The following is a 25,789-nucleotide window of genomic DNA, read 5'->3' on the forward strand; positions in this document are numbered from 1 at the left end:
CCTTGAGCCTCAGCCTCAGCCCGTCCCCCAGGACGTCACCCTTGAGCCTCACTCTCAGCCCGTCCCCCAGGACGTCACCCTTGAGCCTCAGCCTCTGTGGCTGGAATGACCTTTGAGACTGTCCTAAATTGAGACAGAGGGACTGGGTATTGGTACCGACCGAGGTGCCACATAGCCAAGGACAGTCACACAGTCCTGCCATGTGTTGCTCCTGGGAGGGGCTGTGACCTTCAACCAGGCAGGTCCCCTGTGGGCGGGGCAGGCCAGCCAAGAGCCCAGCTGTGAGCAGCTCAGCCCACATGCTCAGGAGCTGGGCCACGGTAGGGGCTGGGCTCTGAGAGGGGTCCTGGGTGGAGCACAGTGGTAACCACTGAGCCGAATTGGATTCAATCACGCTTAGACTCTGGACAGTGAGCATAAAAACAAAATGGTGTCATTCCTAGAAAAATGAAATTGATTTGGAAAAATTCAGTAAGGTCAAACTGCTAAAGCAAAGGAGTTGAAATAAGCTGTGGGAAGACAACTACAAATGACCAGGGACCCCATGTAAAACTCAGAAAGGGCCCGCCTTCGGATCGCTTCTCCGCAGGCTTTCCGTCCCTGTTCCGTTTGTGGAGTTTAGTTTCTCGTACCGTGACACCTGAGCTTGTGGCTCACACGTGGATGCGAGCAGAACTCTACTCACAGAGCTCAAGGAGGCGTTGAAGATGAAATGAGACATTTGAGTGGATGCAAATATATTCATATCATTTTGAAAGGGTTCTCCTATTTCCCAAACACTTCACTGTCCTCCCGGCTCTGCACACAGTGGTGAGGCTTCTGTGAGCTTCTGAGCCGGCCCAATGGAAGCACAGGGCACATTCCCACCCAGGGAACCGCAGGCATGGCGGCTCGGTCACCGTCAGCATCCGCCCGTTTCCCACAGCCCCTCAGACTGTGATGTAACCTGGCTGGGACCCTCCTCGTCCCTCTGATCGCAAACATGGTTCTATGTGTTCAAGCTTCTGCAGTGAACAAAGCAGACAAAAATTGTGGCTTTCCGGGGTTTTCTTTACTCAGGTGGGCAGGGCGGCGGTGCGTTCGTTGCTAGGCACACCCACGGTGGGCCTGGCGCATGCTGTGTGTGGCCCACACTTTCTCCTGTGGGGAGGCTACGGAGGGGCGCGGCTGACCCGGCTCTTCTGTGTTTACGTACCTCCTTGAGCTTGTGGTCACTTCTGGTCCCAGCCTGGGAATCAACACAGAGCTATCTTGTCGCCGTGCATTGGATGCTGGCAAGCCCATCGGTAAGAGGATTTCCAGAAAGGATCCCTGAACTGGACGGGAACCAGAAGGGCCCAGAGCACTGTGGTTTTCTCAGAGCCTGGATCCTGGAGCCCATGTCCGCTGAGCCCAGCTCCGTGTTGGCTGGAGACTGTGCTTGGGGCACTCACACGGGTGAGGATGAGCACCCCAAGGGACCAGGCCAGACCCCCTAGCCCAGTTCTGCAGAGAAAGGTGGCTGGCTACTGCTGGGGCCCTGAGGCCAGGCCTTGTGAGTTGATCAGGAAAGAAAACACAGCAGGGAGAAAGGGCGGAAGGAATGCAGGGCTGTGGCCGCTGCCTGTGTGGTTTTGCGCGACTTTCTTGCCTTCTGTGGGCTTCAGATTCCCTATCTGTGTAGTGTCAGTGGCTGAGTTCAGATGGGGAGTAACCTTTTCAGAGCGTGTGGTTTGCAGAGGGGACAGGAGCAGCCCTGGAAGGCTGCCCGTCTGCCCATCTTGACCCCTGTGGAGGCCCAGCAGGGAGGCCAGTCTCCAGAGGCTCTGTCTGCCTCCTCTGCCTCCCTCTTTCCCCGGCCTCAGAGTCCACAGGCCCCTCAGCAACTCTTCTTTGGAATAGAAGAACACGGATTTTCTCCCTGGAAGGCCAGGATGAAAATATACAAGACCACATGGGACAGGCTGAATGTTGTGTTTCCCCAAATTCACTGCTGACGCCGTGACACCCGTGTGATGGCTAGAGACGGAGCCTCTGGGAGGTGATTAGTGTTGGAAGAGGTCGTAAGTGTGGGTCCCCCATGATGGGATTCGTGCCCTTGTAAGAGGAAACATCGGAGAAGTCTCTTCTCACGCTCTTATCCCTCTCCCTTCTCGCTCTGCCACGTGCAGACAGAAGGAGAAGGCAGCCGACTGTAAACCAGGGAGAGAACCCTCCCCAGGAACCCAGTCTGCTGGCTCCATGATCTCAGACTTCTGGGCTCGAGAACCATGAGAAGTAAACTCCTGCTACTTAAGCCTCCAGTCTATGGGACTTCACTGTGGCAGCTGAGCTAAGATGGCACCGAAATGAGGGTGAGCAGGGGCTGCTTATCCAGAGCTTGCTCCAGCAAGGGGGGCCACTACCCTTACCTGCATTTGGACAGGGCGTGGTGAGCTTCACAATGGAGAAAAGGAGGCTCCAGGGATGCTCCGGCTGGAGCTGCTGGCATGGGAGGCTGGAGGTGCCCAGAAGTTGGGCGTCCCAGGAGATTGGGTATGGGTGTTTGGCTTTTCCCAGTTGGTCCTCAGTTAGAAGCAGGGCTGAGAACGAGGGAAGCTGGTAGTTACCGCTCAAGTCCTGACCTCTGGGACCAACCGCTGCAGAGGGCATGCCTGGCCCCCGGGCAGCATCTGCAGGTGCGGGTTGGGGCCCTGCCCTGATTTAGAGCCAGCCCTTGTCCGTGGGTGCATGCAGTCTCTCACCAGGCGCCCGTCTGTTCCTAAGACTGTGCAGCTGTAGGCTAGGAAGGAAGGCCAAGGGAGCTTCTAAAAATGTCCTTCTGGGCTCTTCTGTGAGAGGTGGGATTTTAATAGTGGCTTCCAGACAGCAATCAATCCCTTAAGAAATCACCGCGTCTGGGACGGTTGGGTCAGGCAGGAGGGGAGTGAGCATGTTTTGAGGCCAGTGGGGATGAAGGTCCCCGCAGGTGCAGGTCTTGGTGAATCTGCTGGCCCGTGGCCTCAGCGATGCCCCAGGCAGCCCAGAAGTTGGGGCTGTAGACGTGGAACTGGGTGCTGAGGAACCTTAAGGTGCTTTGGGAACTCCACAGCTACCTGGTTGGAAGTTCATTATTAAAACTAATTTAAAACTGAAATAAAAATAGCACTCTGCTGTGTCACACAGGTGCAATGTGAACACACAGAGAAGGCTGCAGTGGGGGGCTCCAGCCGGACGGGCACGGCAGCCGCAGCTGCAGGGGAGCCTGGTGAGGCCACGCCGGCGCGTCCCCAAAGCCATCCTAAGCTGTGGAAAGACAGAGGGCTCTCGAAGTGGGAACCGGAGTGGTCTTGCTGGTTACGGCCAACACTTGTTCTCAGAGCCAGGCCTAGCTCAGTGTTTTCCGATGTGGGAAAATATGCCTTTTGAGCAAACCATCAACTCCTATCCACAAATCAAGCCCAGGTCCAGGGGGAAGGAACTCAGCAATGGAAAGCTGGGATGGGGACACTGGCCACCTTCCAGGGTGGGGCCAGGGAGAGGGCCAGGGTGGCTCACAGAGACTCTGTGTGGGGAAATGTTAGACTTAGATGGCCTCTCCTGTGTCTGCTGTGTTGGGTTTTTAAAAATCTCCTTTCTCATTTGATTCTTTTCTTTTTTCCTTTTTCACTCCTTCCCCCCACCCACCTGCCCCATGCTTTCTGTGATTCTTGATCCACATGGTGACAAGAATCAGCTAATTCAACGGGGCTGACAGGACTGATCCCCTGTCTCTGAGGCAGCAGCTGCTCCATGATTGGGAGGTACTTATTTATTTATTTAATCAATCCCTTGGCTTTCAGGCTGGGCCATGTTTACCTCAGACATTGAATTAACAGCAAATGAGTGGATGAATTTCCAACAGATGGAGACATTTTTCTAAAGTTTCCTAGGCCAGGCATGGTGGCTTATGCCTATTATCCCAGCACTTTGGGAGGCTGAGGCAGGAGGATCGCGTGAGGCCAGGAGTTCAAGACCAGCCTGGGCAACATGGCAAAACCCTGTCTCTACCAAAAAAAATAAAAAATAAAAATAAAAATTTAAAGTTTTCGAGTGGGCAGTGCTATGGCTTCCACTGAGAATCAATTTCACTCTCGGTGTTAGGGACCAGCTCTGCATCTCCACCCTAAGGCTTCCAAGACATAATTCAAATTCCTTTTCTTGGATTGATTTGGGGCTTTGATGTATTCGACCGCTTGCGTCCTTCCCCACTGCCCAGACTGCTGCTGCCACGGATGCGACCTTCATTTGACGCACACCAGCTCTCGAGGCCTCCGTCTTGGAGGGCTGCAGCGAGTACTCAAAGCCTCCTGAAGCCATGCACGCTTTCTAAGGTGAGACGGTGGAGGATGAGCAAGAAAGGAGCAATCCGAGTGGTAAAATAATGTTTTATTCCACGGATGAACAGACGCTACCATGCCACATCCCCACTTCCCTCCGACCAGATGTTATGGCCAGAGCTGGCTTCCCCTTCCAGACCTAGCTGGCTCTGCAGTCGTTCAAGCCGATTGAAATAGCAAATGCACGGTCACGTAGCACTTGGATCGGTTCTGCCTGTCAGCACGTTGGGCCTTTCACAAATGGTGATGAATCACCTTTAAAAAACCCTGTGATGGAGACCCTCCAGTCACCCTAACTGTGACGGACGTTCGGAGCTTGTGTGGATAAAACCAAAACCCCAAACGCCAAACGCAACAGGGACGCATCTCCTCTGCTGACGGGATGCCAGGGGCACCCCCGCAGGGCTGCGAGCTGGAGAAGCCAGTCCTGACATTCAGCTTGTCCACAAGCTCAAAAGGAAATGACGGCAATGGATATATTTCAAACTAGCACTTCTAGAGTCCAGATCAGCCAGAGTGTCGCATGCAGGCTCAACACGGGGTTAGCGCTGGCGGGAGGAGGCGGGGCGGCTGCGCAGAGGACTGGCACGCGTCCCTTCCTTTATATACAACAGAATGAAATGTACACGGGAACGCCGGCTGCACGTTGGGTCGGGGCGTATCTTACGAGGCTAATGTCGCACGTCATCAACCTCCTGCACGTGGCAGGAAGGTCACAAAGCCACCCCCGAGATAGGAGAAGGGCGCGCCCACGCCCACAGAACCCTCAGGACTCCCGTGGCCGGAGCACACACAACAGGCCTGGGGCTGGAGTCGACGCTTTGTCTCATTTCTGTGTTTTCACCAAATGCCACGTGAAAAAGCTTGATACCGTATCAAGGAGGACAAGGATGGCCGTAAGGACGGATGTAAATAGACGGTGTACATCTGCAGCCCAGCCCCAGCACAGCTCAGTGGGGCAGAGGCTTCATTTACGTTCTCTCAATGGGTACTATTGGCTGTCTTCCACCTCGGCATTCGCGAGCGTCACCAAGACGTCTGAAGACAAGCTCACGGAGGCCGCGGTTACTCCTGATCCGCTTCTTCATCCAAACAAGCACAAAGTCTACACGTGAACCGGAGAAAGGAAAGCTCAACAAAGCCAAACCAAAAACAGCACAGCAAAACAACCCCATGACGGAGACAGTGGAGCGTCAGGTTAAAACCGTAGAAAAATACGAGTTAATTCTATCAGGTTAACCATTAGCATAGCTACAGTAAGACTTTGTACAGAAAAGGGTTTGTTTTCCGGTAGCCCCTCACCATGTGCAATGTCCTAGTTACAGGAAGTAGCAAGCCCATGTGTGAACGCGCACGGCTAGAACAATTGTGCTGTAACTGCGGTGTGCATGGCGTGTGACGTGAGACAGGGCGTGATGCTGCTAACGGGAACACAGAGGCGAGTGTGGGCGGGTCTCATGCTTCCGCTTGATGGCTGGAATCTAGGGGCCAGTGTCCCTGGGTGTCGCTGCCACCGTCCTTTGCTGTTCCTTAGGGGAGGGGCCGTGGGTGTGTCGGTCTCTCGGGGGCCAGGAGGAGGCGCTGTGGGGTTGTCCCCAGTGCCGAGGAGGCCGTGCGTGATGACTCTGGGGAAGGAGCCTGTTTTCCGAGCAAAACTGCCTTCAGCATCTGAGACACACATGCTATGGAACGCCCGGCCCCGCTCCTCCGAGGGAAGAGGGAGGACGGGGAAATTCCTCAGTTGCATCCGGTTGTAGAAAGAGCCACGTTTGTGCTTAGAGCCACTGAGGTTAGTCCTCCTCCTCGTCCTCTTTCGCTGTGACTGCCAGCAGTTTGTCCTGGATCCTGAAGCATTCCACGAAGAAGTTGATGATGGACCGGTACAGATGCTGTTTGAGGGTGGCGCTGGTAAAGTAATGGCTTTCGTCCGGGTAAATCTGCAAGGAAGGCACGGAGAAATTACTCTCCCTGGGACGGGAACGCACAGAAGGTGTGGAGCCTAGTGAAACCTGGGCCCCGGCCAGGGCTGGATTTTAGTTGACCAAGTGAGTTTCCCAACCATGTCACTCCTGAGGGAAGTGCATCTTCCTCCTGGGAGCTCTGTCTGTCTGTCCCAGTCAGAGGGGCCCTTACCTAGCATGGAAATGCACCACCCATTCATGAAGCCAACCAGCCTTCAAACAGCGCCACTCTGCCCAGTGCCTAGCCCTTGCCAGGCACAGCAAATGCTCAGTGGGAACTGCGTGAATACATTGGGAAGCTCTTCATTCAGCACTCTACGGTCTAGATCTGCTTGCTTGAATTTGCAACGTGGGTACGAGCTTGGGGACTACAGAGCCGCAGCCCAAGTTTTCAGGGTATCAGGCTCTGAAAAGAAATAGAATTTCATGCCTCAAATCCCAGCGCTTTGGGAGGCCGAGGTGAGTGGATCACTTGAGGTCAGGAGTTTGAGACCAGCCTGGCCAACACGGTGAAACCATCTCTACTAAAAATACAAAAATTAGCCGGGTGTGGTGGAGCATGCCTGTAATCCCAGCTACTTGGGAGGCTGAGGCAGGAGAATTGCTGGAACTTGGGGGCCGAGGTTGCAGTGATTGCACTAGGTGAGCTGAGATCACCCCACTGCCTGCCTGTGCTCAGTTACGCTCTGAGCATGGGAAACTCCCGCGGAAGGGCTGTGTCCTGGCCTATGTGCCCACGGGCCCACCCCACTGAGTTTGTGTCCCAGCTACTCACTCTCTGCGTGACTGTGGATGGGGCCTCAGATTTGCCTGAGCCTCGGATCCCCGGTGTGTCGGGTGGGGAGGCTAATCACAGTAGACTCCAGCTCATAACACTTTGTGAGAATTAAACAATCTGATAGCCATGATGTACTCAGAATGAGGCCTGGAATGTAGGTTTGTTTAGTCCCAGATGTCCACAGGATGGTGGCTAATTATTCTACTGCCAAGGCAGTGATGCCACCATCCCCTAGAAGAGCTGTGACCTATCTGTGCACGTGCAGGGATTCAAAGCCGGCATCTTATTTTTTTTATTTTTCTTTTTTTGAGACAGGGTCTCACTCTGTTGCCCAGGCTGGAGTGCCATGGTGTGACCATAGCTCATTACAGTCTTGACCTCCTGGGGTCAAGTGATTCTCCCAGCTCAGCCTTCTATGTAGCTGGGACCATAAGTACACACCACCATGTCCAGCTATTTTCTAAAAACTTTTTGTAGAGATGAGGTCTTCCTGTATTGCTCAGGCTGGTCTTGAACTCCTGGGCTCAATCAGTTCTCCCGCCTTAGCCTCCCAAAGTGCTGGGATTACAGGTGTGAGCCACTGCACCCGGCCCAAAGCCCACATCTTTCTGTGACACTAGACTGCCTCTTCCCGCCTTTCTTGTATGTTTTTGGAGGGTGAAATTCGCCTTTGTTTTAAAGTACTTATTAATGCTGTCATTAGGCTCTGATATGTCACGAAAACATCAAGCAGTACAAAAGGGTTTGGGGCAGGAAGCTTTCTCCTCCTGCCTCAGGTCCCGTCTCTCGGCTGTTACCTGGGGCCGGGCCTGGCTCCAGATGCATGGGGTGCCTGTGAAGGCCGAGTGGGTCCTCCTCCCTGACACCCGTGGAGCCTGCGGTGATGCGAGCTGCTCTGTACCTGGCGGGTTGAGCTCACCCCGTATCTTGGGGAGTGGCCCATGTGGTCCACACAGGTGGACCTTTGGAGCTACTACGGTCAGTGAACACTGCTGTGGTAACTGCCACACTCACTATGAAAACATCTGAAATCTGAACGTCTTTCACAAAGAAACTCAAGCGTGGTGTAACCGAGGGCCTCTGCCCTGCTTCATCCACACTGGGGTCCAACTCCCTTCTGGCTGGAGCTCTCCCTGCCTGATCAAGCCCACATGTGGTACCTCCCTCCCACAAGCGGGGAGGCTGGAGGCTGAGGCAGTGGCCAGCCGGGGCAAGGGCTCTCTGAGGGAGGCAGGGTGCCTGTCCCTGGAAAGCGCTCCCATTCATCTCGGACCTGAAGAGACCATTGGGTCATATCTGTGTCACCAAAGATGCAGACAGCAGGAAGGAAATGGCAGAAGTTTCCAGAGACAGCCCTGTGCACTGCTGGGAAAACTGCAGGTTTGGGGCTGTTGGGTCAGCACTTGATGCTGTTGTGGGCGGGCCTTGGGTTGGTTCTGGGAAAGTGGGTTCAGTTCTGGGAAAAACACCCCTCTTTCACTACTGCCCAGCTACCCATGGCCCCAGGAAGTCCTGCCAGTGCTTAGTAATGTGTGGTGTTGAGCAGAGGGAAGCAGTGGGGCAAGTTCCAGGGCCTGGTGTCCCAATCCCCACACCACGATACCCCCAGCCACACGCTGGGTGGGGCGGGTGCTGGCTTGGTTCTTGTGACTGCCCAGAGGAAGGCAGCAGGCCTGGGGTGAGAGTGCAGGGTGCTGGTTGCCCTAAAGGGATTTAAACCTGGCTGAAGTGCAGAGCACAGCTATCATTAATTACAAGACAACGTTAAGTATGTGCTGATTTTCCAACCTGCTGGGACCCTGCTCATCACCAGCCACCACACTGCAGGTGTGTCTGTTGCAATGCAATGCCCTGAACACCTGTCAGGTCTTTCTCCATGAAAGGAGTGTCTTGCTCCAGGTTCAAAGCAGAGTAACATGCGTACTGTACCTGTAAGCTGTAATTAGCCTTTCCCCTAATTAGGTGTGTGATGAGTTCTGCTGTGTGCTGGAAATGAATTTTTTCTGTTAAAAAAAAAAGAGAGGAAGATGTTTGTTAAAATCCATGGTGCTATCAAGGAGGACGCTCTTGCCAGATACACAGTGAATTCACGTTTTCAGTCCTTACCGTCGGCAGTGGCATGAATGATCAGGAACTGCTGTTCTTCCAGGGCGGAGACTCGATGCGCTACCTTGGTCATCTGCACATGCGGGGACAGGGGGGACAGAGTTAGGGGCTGCATGGCAGGGAGCCAGCTGTTGTGCTTGGAAACCTGACTGAGAAGGTAGGGGAAGGGTACTGAAGACACTAAGTGCCCGGAGAACTGGGACGCTTTATATCTGCAAAGAAATGCAGGGCAGATCTCAGAAGCCCAGCGAGATGGTTTGGCTCTGTGTCCCCACCCAAATCTCATAGCCCCCGTAATTCCCACGAGTTGTGAAAGGGACCCAGTGGGAGAGGACTGAATCGTGGGAGAGGACTGAATCACAGGGGCGGTCTTTCCTGTGCTGTTCTCATGATAGTGCATAGATCTCGCGAGATCTGATGGTTTTATAAGGGGAAGTTGCCCAGCACAAGCTCTCCCTCTTTGCCTGCTGCGATCCGTGTAAGGTGTGATTTGATCCTCGTTGCCTTCCACCATGATTGTGAGGCTTCCCCAGCCATGTGGAACTGTGAGTTCTCCATGAAACCTCTTTCCTTTGTAAATTGCCCAGTCTTAGGTATGTCTTTATCAGCAGTGTGACAATGGACAAATACACCCAGCTTTTCCCCATATTAACTCTTCCTTTGGAAGAGGAAGCGGTGGAAGAAGGGAAAAAGAAAGCATTTCCTTCAACTCCAGGTAGCCTCAGAGGGCCATCATGTCACCTGGAGCCACAGGGAGCTGACTCCCTGGACAGACTCAGTTCCTTTGTCCAAGTTTCCACTGTCAAAACGTAGCCCTGCCTGGCCCAGGAGCTCTGGCCTCCCTCCCTGCACACAGCTGGAGAAACACTGTCTCTGACAGCCACACCAAATCAACAGCCCTGACTCGGGAGGTCCTATCAGAGGGGATTTTTCTCCTCAATCAGGAGCTCACTCTCCCCCAGCAGCACAGCTCCGGCTGTCGGGAGAGCCGGGAGTCCTGTGCACGGCAGGTATCCGTGGACGCTGGCACTGACTCCCCCATCAGATATCCTCCCACTGTCTTCCTCATCCCCCAAGCTCCGTAGTGAGAAATCAGGCAGAACCCAGAGAGGACATGTTAACCTCAGTCTACAGACTGGTGGAAGGATCCTTCGGAGGTTTCTGAGTGGGTTTTGGTGCTGGAGAGGGAGAAGCAGGGGGCTGGGGAAGGCAGAGTGGGCCATACAGCCAGGGCAGGGCTGGGGACAGGGCAGAGGCCGACTGTCCCATCACATTCTCCAGCTGTGCCCAAACATACCTCGTAGGCTCTATTGTCCAGTCCGTGGAGGCCCAAGTACCTCTCGGAAAACGCAGAGGCTGCACGGAAGCAAAGAGAGGGAGGTTACCCCTGGGCCTCGAGGCCCTGTGAGCACAGTGCCCAAACTCCAGGGAGGGCCCCAGGATGAGTGTGGGGGGTGGGGGGGACACAGACTCACTCCCACTTGCCACTTGCATAGCAGATTGTTGGTTTTTTAAAAACACCACCTAAATCCTTTGGGTTTTACAAGGGGCATCAGACAGTTCAACAGGAACCTTAACGTGTGAGTGCCGCTGGTGGGATTTTCATCAGCACTGCAGAACCTTAACTAAGCAAAATCCGGTGAATCTGATTCCTAAATAAATAGGATAACCTCCTACTTCAACACTTAGGAGGGGAGCAGGTGGTAAGACAGCACGTTTCCATCAAAATTTACTTGTTTTTTAAAAAGTCCAGGCACGCCCCTGCTCTTGGTTCTGCATGAGGCCCTACGGTCAGCCAGGTGACAGGAGGAGGGTGGGGGCTTCTCCCAGGGCTGATGGCAGAAAGGGCTCTGTATGGCACCCCTGGCCTGCCCAGTAAGGCTGAGGGCAGCCTGGAGACAAAGAAGAGAACTGGCTGCTTTTGGGCACAGTGACCCATCAAAACATGGTGGCAGCTTTTACATGCGTTTGAGTCAGGCAAATCTGAAACAGTGTAATTAAAGAATTAAAGTCTCACTGAATTTGAAAGTACCACCTGCATTCCCATGGGAAAATTCCTCTTACATGATTCACACTTTGGACTGGGAGAGTTCCTGTGTAATCATAAGTTGAAATTTGCCTTGGCACGAGCCGGTTGTGAAGATGGGCATCTGTTGGGAGACTTGGCTGCACCAGCCAGGGGGCTGCTGGGCCCACCGTGGTCCCTGCCCAGCTGGGTGGTGTCCACGGGACTCGGCTGTCACAGTGGGGCTGGGGGTAGGTGTGGCAATGGGGGCCGGACTCGTTCCTCCAAACCACAGGGAACGTCAGGCTCTGGCAGGGCTGCGGGGGACCAGCAGAAGGAAGGCCCCTCTGTTTCCACCTCACTTGCCAGCTCTGCTTAGGGTGGGGTCCGCTGGAGCGAACAGCCTGGTCGCTACAGAGCCCTGACCGGAATGTGAGTTCTTGGGGCCACAGAAAAGACCTCTCTGCATATTCTAAGAAATGGGTTCAGGTTACGGAGCCCCTTCCATTCAGAGAAAAAGGGCTGTGTGATCATAAGGAGGAGAATGCAGGGGCCTGGAGCCCCCAAACATAGCAAAACCCCTCTGTGCCTGGGCAGAGGTCTGGTTCCCATACATGGGTGGGCTCATCTCTATCTGGTCCCCAAGGCAGGTCACCCTGACAGCCTGCCCCGTCTCTGGCTTGTGCCCATGGAGAGCCATACTCTCTGAGGACAGGTACTGGTCAGTGCCTTTGCATGGCCAGGGAGAAAGGAAGGCAGAACTGAGCCACGTAGACCTCCAGTGAATCGCCCTCTGCTGGCAATTCCCTCCCAACCAGGCCTTCCTCATCCCGTAACACCTGCCCACCAAATACCCATGCCCAGGCATGGATCTCAGCACAGGGCCCTGCCCGGGTTCTGGGAGCAGAGAGGAAGGGTGGCCCAGCAGGGCCTGAGGGCACTTGCTCCCGCCTCACACCCCAGCTTCCTCCAGCCCACTGCTGCGAGCCGAGCACCAGCTCTGTTTCCAACTCGTGGTTTTCTTGGATGGGATGTGGTTTACAGGGATCTGAGGATTGGCCATTTTCATTCAAAATGGATCACCTGAGACCCTCCCCTCTCCTTCCCCGGGTTCTTCCTGGGAGGTTTCAACCGTCAGCCCAAGGTGGCGACTGGACTGCAGGTACCTGTGGTTAGAGAGACGCAGGGAGGTGCTGCAGGGAGGGCTGGGGGGCGGCACGGGGTGGGGGGCGGCCGGGGCGGGGGCGGGGCCAGCGCTGGGTCCCGCAAGCCTGTTTACCATAGAGTTTGAAGTCTGTTATTGGAGACAGAGCAGAGCCGCAGGTGAACGTCTGGCCCTGATTCTCCCCCTTTGCTGGGAGGATGTAGGTGCTCAGGTAACCGCCGTAATCCTGGGGAGAGCGCAGACAGAAGACAGTTAGGAGTCCCGGCAGTAACTCAGCACGAAGCAGCCGGTGCCCTGCACGTTCTCTGCTTTTACAAAATGTGCCACTTGGAAAGTTGTTTAGGGATGGTGACGAAATGAAATGCAAACCCTTTCCCACTCAGCATTATGTGACGCAAGCCTTCCCCTCTCTGGGGCTTCGTGTCAAGACACGTGAGGGTGAAATGGTGCATTGGAAAGCAGGTGTGGACTGTGCTGCGCGCAGGCACGGTGCGTCCTGCAGGCACGGTGCGTCCTTCCGGCTCCGCGTCTCTCTATGGCATTTCTGGACGCCTCCCTTGTCTATGGGCCGGGCCGAGCCATTGCACCAGATTCCAAGGGAGGGGCCGACAAGTGGCTGTCGTGCTCAGCACAGGGCGGATGCGAGATGGGCGCTCCCAGGTGTTCTGTGTTCAGTAAGTCCTAGACTCCTGCACTGCCGTGGCCTCGGTGGACCTGAGGAAGCCTCACTGCAACACAGACCTCCCCGGAGAAAAGCCTACGTCCTTGCCGGCGTGGTGCCTTTAAGGCTGGGTGCTCAGATGAGCTGCAGCCTCCTGAGATGACCCTGAGGGAGCCGGGGACAGCAGGGAACTGTGTCAAGTGTCTGTGAGACAGGGCATGTGACAGCGTGCGTGTGGATGTCTGTGAGTATATGGGGTATGTGTGTGCATGTGTGTGAACAAACGTGTTTGAACATGTGTGTGTATAAGCACATGAGCATGTGTGTAAGCCTGCATGTATGCATGTACGTGTGAGAACACGTGTGAGCATGTGTGTAGGCCTGTGAGCATGTGTATATAAGCATGTGTGTAAGCCTGTGTGTGATCATGTGTGCCTGTGAGCATGTGTGAACGTGTATATGAGCATTTGTGTGTAATCATGTGCATGTATTGTGAGCATGGGTGAGCATGTATGTGTGAGCATGTATGAGCATGTATATGTGTGAGCCTGTGTGTGAGCATGTGTATGTAGTCATGTGAGTGTGTGTATGAGTATGTGTGTGTGAGCATGTGCATGTGTGAGCATGTTTGTGTGTATGTGCATGTGTGAGCATGCATATATAATCCTGTGCATGTATTGTGAGCATGTGTGAGCATGTATATATGTGAGCCTGTGTGTGAGCATGTATATGTAGTGTGTATGAGTATGTGTGTGTGCGGGTGAGCATGTGTGAGCATGTGTGTCTGTGAGCCTGTGCATGTGTGAGCATGTTTGTGTATGTGCATGTGTGAACATGTGTGTGAGCATATGTAATCATTTGCATGTATTGCGAGCCTGTGAGTGTGTGAGCATGTGTATGTGTGTGTGTGTGTGTGTGTGAGAGTCTGAGCATGCACGTCCATGGGAGCGTGGAGTATAGAGAACCCAGGCACCTGATTGAGACCGTGAAGCCCATGTCATGCCACACTTGCCCAGGATCACTCATTTGTGGCCTGCACAATGGTTCAGGTGTGTTCCTTTCATGGGGCAGGAGCACCTTGTCTAATGATGATGAAAGGGTATTTTCATTTTCTGACAAACAATATTTATTGTCAACGAACTCCACAAGTCCTTACAAGTCATTCCTCATTTTCTTTAAAACGCTTTTTCCTGCAGGGCCACATGGCCTGCTCTGGTTTAAATGGGAGGCTGGCGATCTTCTGCAGGGGGGTTTCGGTTTCGGGGGGAACCTGCAGGACACAATGCCCAGGTACCCCCTTGCTCCCCAGGACACCTCTGGGTGCAGGGCGGCTGGTGTTCCCCTGGGCTCTGTGTCCCAGGTCCTGTGATGTTTGATGAAGGCTGCCGCCAGGCTCAGTTAGGCACATGCGAGGCGGAGAGAGAGTGGACCGACCGCCATGTGCCGAGCCACTAAAAGGGTGATGCTTCATTCTTCGGAGGAGAAATGCAATTGTGGGGTCTATGGACCTCTACCTCAGGCTTGTTAAAACAAAACAGAAACTGCTCTGGAAAGAGGCCCAGGATCCACCGGACAGAATGTCAAAAAAAGGCCCTGGTGCAGAGCGGGGACACATGTCCTTGGCGGAGCTCAGTGCAGAAGTGCAGGGTGTGGGGTGCATCAGCTGTGCTTGGACAGGTGCACGGGGTCCCCTTTCCCTGAGGCACCTTGGCTGCTGGGGCTTCCGGACCAACCACCTGTTGAGAAAGCCAATTTACCCCACATGACTCCTGCAATCTCTGCGTCCGGAAGTGAAGTATGAAAGGCCCTGAGTGGGTGCACTATGTGTGGGCACAGGAAGGAGGCCCATCCTTCAGGAGTGGCATCCGTGTGCATGTGGGGCAAAGTGAGGACTGGACAAAGACTGACCATGGCCCAGGCTCCCCGCCTTTCAGCTGGGAAGTCAATTCCATGAGGGTGGGGAGAGGTGATGGCTATTGACACCTCGGTCATACCTATCAGTGACCCAGGGGCTCCCGGCCTCTGGGCAGCAAGTGGACCTCTAGGCACCTGGAATGTACCACTAGGGCTCTGTGCCCAAGCTCCGAACCAAGGAGGGAAGCCACCGGCCCTCCTCCTGACCACCTCACCTCCAGCAGGTAAGGAGTGGGTGTGGGAGGGTTCCCACATCCTGTTTCCAGGAGCTGCCCAGGGGCCCAAGTCTCCAGTGCATGCTGGGTTCTGAGGTTTTGGAGGCGATGATGTAAGAGGCACAAATTACCTGTCCAACCCTTCACTGGGGGGGAGGGGGCGTCACGGCAAGGTCTCCTCTGCAGGGCCCGTGCTGAGGGTCATTCTCTTGGAGGGAAGATGGGTCTATGCCGACCCATCTGTGTGCTGGCCTTCTTGAGATCAAGAGGCCCCAGGTCTAAGGAGAACAGGGGGCCATGTGCCAGGGCAATAACAGGTAGCCCTACAGGGACCTAAGTCCAAACTGTGGGCCTCCCCTACAGCATAGCCTTCCCAGGCTGCAGCTGTCTGAGGGGGGCCCCCAGATGGGAGCAGGTCTGGTTTGAGAGTTCACTGCGCAAGCCTCCTCACAGCCTTCCTTCCATCTAAGTAGGCATAGTAGTTAACGTCGTTATGCCCATGAAGACACCCAGAACTAGATTCCTGTTGCCTTTCTTTCCTGGGCTACCCTGCTAAGAGCTACAGCAGGCGGATGGGAGGAAAGCCATGAGGAACGTATTAGAGGTCTCCTTAGAGGACCTGGCTTCTCTTTCCTTCCAGATAACGTAAAAAGAAACTGCAAAATGAGCTGATGAAATGAAAGCTCCCATTGCTTGAATCACTAAGCACCCAGGCTCTCGCTCTTAAAAAAATAATTACTTGCTCACCAGCAGACCGCAGACATTCTCAGTAAATCAGGATTAGGGCTGGGTAGTGACGCAGGCCACACTGGAGCTAAGGGGTGTTGAGACTCAGGGTGTCACGGACTCACCTTCCCGAACACGGCCACGCGCGTCCTGTCAATGTACTGCTCCTTCAGCATCGTCCTGCGGGGTCCAGAGGGGAGAGAGGGTTCAATGCACATCCTGGTGGTTTTTTGTCTCCCCATGGCCCCGAGCCGTGTTTTCCAACCGTTTCAAGTAGGAAAACCCCTCTTCAAATAAAAAGCAACCTTAGCATTCTAATATAATGACTGCTTTAATTTAGTGGCAAGTCAGCATGTTGACATTTAAAAACTCAAAGCACCCTGGCAATAACTCTATAGTACCTCCAGGTAAAGAAGCTTCTCGACCATGCGTGAGCCGTTAATCCACAGCCGCAGAGGCCCTTCTGGGAGACTCACCCCCGCGGCCTGGGGCCCATCTGCTGCTATTCAGCCCTCACCCGGAGCCTGTGACTCCAAGCGCCCAGGCGCTGGGATGAGCCTCGGGGACTGGCAGGGATCCGTGGAGCTCCGCTGTGCTTCTGGGCTTGCAGTCGAGCCAGTGAGCCCCCATCCAGCCCACACTGTCCTGTGTTTCCAATTTCTGGGAGGAGGCCTCTGTCTTGTACCTGTTTGGCCACAGAAGTCTTCCTCCCATGAGCTTCCTGCTGCGGCCTGGTCTTGGCCACGCCTGCTGGGTGCTCTAGGTCTCAGTGCTCTGGGCCAGTGCTGCCCGGGCCCCTGCGTCACCCTGGCTGGGACCACACCCTGCACCGTGGTCTGCTGCCTCCCCGCAAAGTGGCTGGGGTCCTTCCGGTTTCTGGACCCTGCCCAGCAGCAGGAGGCCTGCAGGCTGTGGGCTTGTTAGATGCAAATGACTGTGTGTCTGGATTTTACCTCTAGCCAAGCCACAGTATCAACAGTGGAGTTGGATCAGAGATATTTTTAGACACTTTCTAGTAAAGAGGAGAAAATATAATTTCTGTTCTCAACCCGTATGAGTTCTTGGTTGAGACACTTTCACTGTCCTGAAAATGAAAGTCAGATGCACAAGAGGAAACCCAGCAGAGGTCTCCCGGCGCGGGCCGCGCCCTGTACGTGGCGGGGGTCTCCCGGCGTGGGCTGCGCCCTCTACGTGGCGGGGGTCTCCCGGCACGGGCTGCGCCCTGTACGTGGTGGGGGCCTCAGTTCCAGTGCCTCTAGCAAGGCAGGGGCTTAGTGGCCCTGCTTACCTGGCACTTTAACAAAGAGCCATAACTCTCAGCATATGGCCAGGCAAAGGAGAGAGCAGCTCGTCTTTCATTTATGTATTTGAGATGGAGTTTTGCTCGTTGCCCAGGGTGGAGTGCGATGGCGTGATCTCGGCTCACTGTAACCTCTGCCTCAGCCTCCTGAGTAGCTAGAATACAGGCAGCCACCACCGCACCTGGCTAATTTTTGTGTTAGTAGAGAAGGGGCTTTGCCGCGTTGGCCAGGCTGGTCTCGAACTCCTGACCTCAAGTGATCCGTCAGCCTTGGCCTCCCAAATTGCTGGGGTTACAGGCCTGAGCCACCATGCCTGGCCTCCAGTCTTTTAAAAGGAAGGAACCTGTTGGAAGGAAGTGCAATCTGCCCCCAGAGTCCTCTGGTGCCGGCTGGTGTCCTCTCTGGGCTGGTGAGCAGGTGCCATCCCCAGGAAGGAAAGATGGATGTCCTGGTGTCTGGCAAATGGGCAGAGGCAGAGAGCTCCCTGCATCTTCAGTGTCTTTCACTTAGAAGGTTGCATGTCTGTTGTTCCTTAGCACATGGCCCGGGGCGTCTGTGTGTGTACACATGAGCACATAGGATCCAACGGGGAAAACAGTGAAGAAAATCCCAAGTTGAGCCCAGAGCAACCTGTCTCTGGGGGACAGCAGCCCACGTGGCCCTAGTTGGGGGTTTACACAGATGCCCCCGCCTTCCATGGTGGGATGAGCTCCCTTCCACAGTTCATCTCAGCTGCCTGTGGAAGGCAGGTCCTGTGGGCTCCTCGGTGAGGATGTGGCGGTGGGCGGGGGAGCTGCTAGGGCCGCTTGGGAGCTGGAGGGTTAGGCTGATGCCTTGGCCTCCTGATTTTAGGTTTCTGATAAAATTGGTCTATTTTTTCTGATGAATGAAAATGCAGACCTTGTTCCGAAGGAGAGCTGAGGGAGGCTTTCTATGGCTTGGAGCCACTGGACATCAGCTTCCGAAGCGAGTCTGTGCGTTGGCGGTGGCTCTAAGCTTTGCTGTTGCCACGCGCTCCTGTTCTTTGAGCTTCAGTGGTTTAGGAGTAGAATTATTGACTGTCCAGGACAGGTTCTGCCTTGTTCTGGAACAGATGGTTGGGCCCATTCTGTCCTTTTAGAGCACAACCTGTGTGTGAAACACCTTTGCCCTCTAATCTCTGTGCTCTTAGGGGGAGATGCCAGGCGGATCCAAGTGTCACAGGGGAGACTGAGGGTGCTGTGACCTTCCACTGGGCCTGCCCTGGATAGCAGGGAGGTCCTGGGGCTCCAAGCCTCCCTGGGAGGAGGTAGAGCCGGTGAGGCGAGGAAAGAGGAGGAGAAGGCAGGGGAAGCCACACACAAATGGAAAAGGCCCAAAAGAGGAGGTCTGGGAAGCCAGGAGAGCCCTCATGCTGCTACCTGGGAGGCCAGGCCCTCCCCACTCCAGGGTGCAGCCTGGGCCGGCCTCTGTGTCCTGGGAGTCCTCTGTGGCTGGCACTGCCCGCTGCTGAGCCAGCAGCCACCTGCCCATCCTCCTTCCACACTGACCCCCAGCATGGTTCCCTTGTCACCCCATGTCCTCCGCCCAGGGGCTGGCCCCACACCAGTGTCAGGCAGACCCATTTGGTCTTGGGGGAGCTGCCTGCACCTCTCTCACTGGTGGCAGGTTCTGGAATGGGCAGGGGAGGGCAGGGAGATGGAAGGAGACGTTTGCTGTCTGCTTCTGGGGAGATTTTCCTTCCTTTCTGACAGTTTCTAGAAGTGGTTCCCTCCCCAACCTGCTGGAGGTAGATGAAGAAGCATGGAGCCAGGTGCTACTGAGGGCCAGCCTGTGAGCTGAGGGCCCTGCTTCGGATGAGGCTTAAGCAGGATGGTGGCTGGCTGGGCGGACAGACAGAGAGAGCCTGGGTCTTTGGTGACGTTGTTGGTATCTGGATTCATCACCTCTGAGGCCTGGGGTCTCTGTGTCTTTCATAGCCAATATTGTTTCTTATTTGAGGGGTGTGTGTGCGTGTGTGCGCGTGTATGCGTGTGCGTGTGTGTGCGTATATGCATGTATGTGTGTGCGTGTGTGCGCGCACCGCATGTGTTGTTGCAGTCATTGACTTCCAGGCAAAGGCATCCTGGCAGACACTCCTTCCCTGAGTATCTGAGTGCTGAGAGTTCTCCTGCTCTGTAGCACGGGGCTTTGTCACCTAGCTCATGGCTCCCTGTAGGAGGGACAGGGCCATTTATTTACGTGCTCATTGTTTTCCATTGAAAGACCATTTACTGACTGCAGACGAGAGGCCATCAATCTTTTTCAAAATGAGAAGAAACGTTTTGCTGAGCTGGGCTCTGTGCTCCACCCTCCTCACGTGCCCGGGCCCCGCCTCACGCTCCCCTGCTCCGCCTCACTACCCCCTGCCCAGGACGGTGATGATCACGGTCGGTCGCTGTGGGGGTCCCTGGCAGATGAGCTTCTCCTGCCTTCTTGTCATTCCCGGCACCTGAGTCCATAGTCAGTTGAGTGGTTTTGCAGCATCTCTGAGGGGTGAAGTTAGGGTAAGCACTGCAGTCCTCTGCGCCATCAGACTGTGAAAATGACTTCCACAAAATGAGCCTGAAGGCCAGCTGTAGCCTGGCGTAGTGTCTTGATGTCTTTTTTTATTTCCAGTGCAGCAATAAGATCCAATAAGTCATTTGGAGCCTCTGCCCTTGGTGCTAAGGCTCTTTTTGTTTTCTGTGATAGCTGGTATCTCTGGCTGAGTCAGTGAAAGGGATGTAGAGGAATGAGAGAGCAAAAGCCTGCCCTCCCTCAGAGCCAGGGAGGGCATTTCTGGCCCCACCGGGATGTGCAGGGAGGTCCTGTTCGCAGGAACGAGGGCGACTCATTTGCATGGATCCAGCCCCATTCACAGTCCTTCCCTTTTCCTGTCCTTCCCTCCTGATCTCGTGCCTCTTCCCCTTGGGATAAATGGCAAAAACATGCATGGACGCTGGCCGGGTCAGTGACCGCAGCGCAGGAAAGCCAAGCAGACCCAACTGGTAGTTTCCAGCCCCTTGATTCAGTCAACTCAACAATCTCCCCTGAAGCCGGAAACTAGCTATAAACGTCCCTAGGAGAAGATTCCTAACAGTTTCCTTTGACACTTGCTTTGGAGTTGCCAAGAGTTTTTAGGTAAGAGCAAATTGTGCGCAAAATGTGTGCACGGACAAAAAGCATTCCCGCACTGACCTCGGCGCAGCCCCCACGAGGAGCACCGTCCCCTCCTCGCCTCTCCCTCTTCCCAGGCAGGCGCTCACCGCACGGCCTCCATCTGGTCCTTCTCCTCCAGCAGGCCCAGCCGCCGCCTCACTTCATGCAGGAGCTTGGTCCCTTGGAAGCCGCTGCCGCGGCCGTCGCACTTCACCACCACCGCACCGTGGCTGCTCACCATCACCGTCTCCCAGCTCACCTCGAACTTCTCAGCCACGCTCTGGCTCCCCGGGGTGCCATCCCTGCAAAGGAGTCCCAGGCTCAGCAGGCCGGCAGCGTGGCAGGTGGCAGCTGGTCATCACCAGGTCAGATGGCCCCTCGTAAGGGATCTTTACCCGTGATCCACCTGCCACACGCTCAACTCCACACCCCTAGATTCTCCTGCCCCAGGCAGCTGAGCCGAGTGTTATCCACACCCCATAAGGTAAGGAGGAAGAGGAGACCTCAAAGAGCCTAGGGGACCCAGGGCCATCCCTAAACACCATGGCACTGTCAGGGATGGCCACCAAAGGGCCTCTATTTGGTGAGGGAAACAATAAAAGTCCTCCCAGCTTCTCCCTCCGGCAGGCTTTCCCTACACTGCAAGGCGGTTTCTCTTTCCTGGGTTCTAGAGACGGGTTTTCACTGTGTTAACTAGGATGGTCTTGATCTCCTGACCTTGTCATCCTCCTGCCTTGGTCTCCCAAAGTGCTGGGATTACAGGCGTGAGCCACTGCGCCCGGACTTTTTTTTCTTGAGGCAGGCTCTCACTCTGTTGCCCGGGCCAGAGTTTAGTGGCACAATGTTGGCTCACTGCAGCCTTGACCTCTGGGGCTCAAGCAATCCTCCCGCTTCTGCCTTCCAAATAGCTGGGACCACAGGCATATGCCACCACGCCTGGCTAATTAAAAGACAGATCTGTGAATCTATAGAAATGGGATCTTGCTATGTTGCCCAGGCTGGGAACAGGGCCATTTTCAATGCAGGACTGGCTGTTCCTCATTGACCGGCATACTCATAGGTGTGGGGTTTTTAAGTGATTTTCCCTCTTGCTGGGAAAAGGATGGACAGGAGAGAAAGCCAGCCCCAGATCCAGCTTGCCTCCTGGAATAGCAACAGAGAGCAGTGGATGGAGCGAGGCGACAGCTCCGACCACCAGCACTCTCCCAGCTGTCCGCCAAGGACTGAGGACCGTGGTGCGGGCAGGAGGAGCAGCCTGGGGGGCCCACACACCAGAGTGCTGTGTGCTGAAGGTCCTAGTCAGTTATGGCACTGCTCTATATCAGGTGTACCTTTGTTTTCTTTTGGATTTTTAAAATTTGAAGCAGGGGATGAGGGACTCCACATCTCCCTGCTATCATATTTGATGTCATAGAGAGAAACAAGCAAAAAGACACACACTCCAAGGCAAGCTAGCGAGGCCAGAGTGAGTGTGTGTGTCCAGGGGAGTGGGGCTGCCTGGCTGGTCCCATTGAGTTTGGTAGAGCTCAGCTGTCTCCACCTGGCACGACCACTTTTACCTCTGAAGGGAAAGTGAATCGTTTTGTAGACTGAAAAGCTTTTGGAGATTTTCTTTAAGATTACTGAAGAAATCAGTGTTCAGGGAAGAAAGCTGATTTGGAAGTCATTAGATTAGCATCTTGGAGAAAGTGGAGAAAATCTGGTTAGTAAGAGAAAGGAGGCAGGAAACGTTGTGTGATGTGTGGGGGATGTGGGCATGTGGGCTTGTGTGCGTGCGGGTGTGGAGTGTGGGTGTGTATAGATGTGTGCATGTGTGCATGTGGGTGTGTTTGCATGTATGTGTGTGCTGCATGTGGGTGTGTGCATGCAGGTGCGTGTGCATGTGTGTGTGCGTGTTTGCACGTGGGTGAGTGTGGGTGCATGTGTGTGCTTATGCATGCAGGTGCATGTGTGCATGGGTGCATGCGTGCATGTGCATGTGCCTATGTGTATGGGTATGTGTGCATGTGGGTGTGACCATGTGTGTGTGCATGTGGGTATGCATGTGTGCACATGTGTGTCTATATGGGTGCCTGTATGTGCATGTGGGTGTCTGTGTGGGTGCATGGGTGTGCATGTGGGTGTGTGCATGTGTATGTGCGTGGGTGTGTGTGCATGTGGGTGTCTGTGCATGTGGGTATGTGCATGTGTATGTGCATGCATGTGTGTGTGCATGTGTGTGGGTGTGTGTGCATGTGTGCATGTGCCTGTGTGTGTGTGCATGTGGGCGTGTGTGCATGTGGGTCTGTGGGTGCATGTGGGTATGCATGTGTGTGCCTGTGTGTGTACATGTGGATGAGTGTGCCTGTCTGTGCATGTGGGTGAGTGTGCATGTGTGTACGTGTGTGTGTGCATGTGTGTACGTGTGTGTGTGTGGGTGCATGTGCCTGTGCGTGTGCATGTGGGTGAGTGTGCATGTGTGTACGTGTGTGTGCGTGTGGGTGTATGTGCCTGTGCGTGTGCATGTGGGTGAGTGTGCATGTGTAGCTGCTGGGAAAGTGTGAAAGCAGTCTAGATATTGAGGAAAGTGGGTTAATTGCAAAATGGTATCAGCTATTGGAATTTGTGCCTTGGGGCGTTTCTATAATGGAGGCTTTTGCTATTTAGGGACTCGGCCCTCAGGAAGGGAGCTGGGCTCCCCCTGGCACGACACCAGGGTTAATCAGAGCTCTATCAGGCGCTGGCGTTTACTCAGGGTCGTGGCACTGGCGTCCGTAACACAGCCCCACGAAGGCCTCTACTCCAGCCAGCTCTCCCAGCCCGCGAGGGGCCCAGGAGTTTCTCCTGCTTCATGGTCTTGGAAAGACAGACCAGGAGGTGCATTGGGGCATTTGCCCCGTGATCCAGGTGGCACCCTCTGCACTGCCTCCCAGTGTGGTGTGAGCACGTGGGCATCACCTAGACTCCAGGCTGCCGGGTAGCATTTGAACCCCTGCACAGGGCACCCAGCTGGCTCTCAGCACTGAGTTCCCTAATCAGACCCAATATCTTCAAGGCATTTACCGAGCACAAAATGTTGTTCTCAAAACCCAAACTGGAGGCTTTATTAATGAACACAAGAAAGAGCTGAACAGCTGAACAAATTCTTTGCTGGCAAAGAAAGGGCATTCAGTGGCCAGAAATGCCAGCTAGGCTCCTTTTTGAGGGAGACCCACAGGCCCAGCGTGCAGGTCCCAGGCTCTGGCCAGCCTGTGTCTCTGTGTCTTGGTACCTGGCCCCAGCATGCCTCCGGGTGAGCCTATTGTGCAAGATGCCACTATCATGATGCCAGCCGCCTCACTTATGGTCACAGAATACCCTGAGGCAGCCTGGAGAGGGGGTAGGTCACAGTACCCACTTTCTGTTAACCTCTGGGGGTCTCCAAGAGTCAGAAAGAACCTGAAGCTGGGATAAATGATCTTCTGTTTTCAGTTTGCAACAATGTAATTTCTCCTGATTATCTTTTCTTAAGAGTTCAATATTCACTTATCATGAGCATCATGGAGCCCCAGAGCGAGCAGACATGAGGATACTTACACCACCAGGAGCAGAGGGTAGTGGGTGGTGTCGGTGAAGGTTGCTGGCTTCAGGATCTGCATGGGCAGGTCTGGGGAGAAGCAGAGCACAGCATGGGTTAGGGGGCAATGCTGGCCCCGGGGTGTTGGGAAGGCCCTTGGGCGACCATGGGGTGCTCTGGATGGGGCCTGAGCAGAAGCCCACAGACAGAGACGGGTCAGGGATTTCATCTTGAGGACTCTGGGCTGCTGTGCGGCCTTGGGCAAGCCACCCAACCTGTGTGAAGCTTAGTTTCTCTGTGTGAAGCTTCAATTCAGTCTTGCATATGGCAATGCACTGAGCGTAGAGAAGACTCCATGGCCTGGGCACTGGCTAGCAGCAGAATTTCAGGCAGGGAAGGTGGTGCCCTGAGGGCAGGCAGGCTGACTGCAGCAGCAATGCGCCTCTCAACATCTGCTGGGGGATGCTGAGGATGGGTATTTGGGAGCAGGGGAGCAGGAGAGGAAGAGATGGAATGTGGGGGGAGGAGGGGCTGCCTAGGGTGCCGGCACATGGCCGTGCCTCTGTACAGAGCCAGGTGGCTCTGTGGGTCTCGCTGCTGGCAGGTTTGAGTTGGGTGGCTCTGTGGCTCTGTTGGAGCGACAGCTGGAGGACACCAGGGAAGAACGGTGCAGCGCAGTGGATCCCCGGCACCAAGGTCATTGGATCTGGTCCTGGGCAATGTGAAATCCAGTGGGTGAGGGAGAGTGGTTAGGAACCAAGCCTCTAAAACCTGCTTCACCAATTCCTTCTGCGCCCCCTGCCTCCCAACAACCCTTTCCATCCAAGTTGGATTTATTTGTTGACATTAACTATGACCCACATTACCAAAGGCACAGCAATTAAATTAGAATTAGCGGCTTTTCAATACAATGACTGCACAGATACACGGCAGGCTTGGGCGGCTGGCTGGGCAGCCAGCTCTGACCTGGCATCTCCTGACTGATTCGGGCTGAATGTTAATGGCTTGCAAATTGGCTCAGTGGCCCAGGGACTGGCGGGGAGGCAGGCCTTGCACCTCATCATTTAAATTCCATAAAACATGGTCTGGGCTGCTCTCTGCCACTGATAAGCCCAAGGGCAGACCTTGGAAACCGGGTTCTGACTGGCTGAAACATTTCAGGGGAGACCTTCTGGAAGATGTCCTACTTTCTTTAAAAAAGAAAAGAAAAGAAAAGCATTAGCCTCTGGTAGCACAAATCAAAAAAACAAAACCAAGCAGGTCGGTAGGGCGGACGTCTTTCAGATTTCCTGTGATCTCTAAGGGGGTCTTTCTGATCCAGGCAGCCCATGCCCGCTCCTGGCATCTGTGCCCACCTGCCTTTCAAGGAAACCCCCTGCTGGACAGAGCGTGTGGCAAGGGCTTTGTGCTTCTAAAGGTCTTTTCTACATTTCCTAAGGGGAAGGGATGACAGCCACACACCAGTGCTGCAGGCCTGGGAAGCGTTACTGGGACAGCAGGGGTAGAGTGGGGCTGGAGGAGGAGGCCAGGCCTAAGGAGCTCAGAAAGGGATCTTGCCAGGGTGACGGCCTGGCCACCAAGGCTACAGAGAAGCCTTGAGCTGAGAACAGAGGAGCTTCAGAGACTCGCTGGGGCAATGGTCTCTCCATCAGGCTGGGATAATGCACTCTTTCTTTCCTTCCTTCCTTCCCTCCCTTCCCTCCCTCCCTCCCTCCCTCCTTCCTTCCTTCTTTTTTCTTTTCTTTTCTTTTCTTTCTTTTTCCTTCCTTCCTTCCTTCCTTCCTTCCTTCCTTCCTTCTCTTTCTCTCTCCTTCTTTCTTTCTTTCTTTTCTTTCTTTCTTTCTTTCTCTTTCTTTCTCTCTCTCTTTCTTTCTTTCTTTCTTTCTTTCTTTCTTTCTTTCTTTCTTTCTTTCTTTCTTTCTTTCT

The 25,789-nt window shown here is 54.5% G+C and overlaps 1 protein-coding gene across 5 annotated transcripts in view; it reads right to left on the reverse strand.

Moving 5' to 3' along the window:
- Positions 1 to 5,179: 5,179 nt before the first annotated feature.
- The window catches only part of DPP6 (dipeptidyl peptidase like 6), a 1,123,726-nt gene continuing 1,103,116 nt past the window's right edge, over positions 5,180 to 25,789 (reverse strand). For all 5 annotated transcript variants that reach the window (XM_017519776.2, XM_017519786.2, XM_017519769.2 and 2 more), the window contains 8 exons: positions 23,884 to 23,953; positions 20,436 to 20,630; positions 15,994 to 16,048; positions 12,467 to 12,578; positions 10,480 to 10,538; positions 9,183 to 9,255; positions 9,006 to 9,079; positions 5,180 to 6,274 (listed from right to left, as the gene is read on the reverse strand). In XM_017519776.2, the coding sequence (XP_017375265.1) occupies positions 6,128 to 6,274; positions 9,006 to 9,079; positions 9,183 to 9,255; positions 10,480 to 10,538; positions 12,467 to 12,578; positions 15,994 to 16,048; positions 20,436 to 20,630; positions 23,884 to 23,953 (785 nt within the window). In that variant the 3' untranslated portion in view covers positions 5,180 to 6,127. The remainder of the gene's footprint in view (positions 6,275 to 9,005; positions 9,080 to 9,182; positions 9,256 to 10,479; positions 10,539 to 12,466; positions 12,579 to 15,993; positions 16,049 to 20,435; positions 20,631 to 23,883; positions 23,954 to 25,789) is intronic.

Source organism: Cebus imitator, unplaced genomic scaffold, assembly GCF_001604975.1.
Source record: "Cebus imitator isolate Cc_AM_T3 unplaced genomic scaffold, Cebus_imitator-1.0 Scaffold20, whole genome shotgun sequence".
Classification (NCBI taxonomy): Eukaryota; Metazoa; Chordata; class Mammalia; order Primates; family Cebidae; genus Cebus; species Cebus imitator.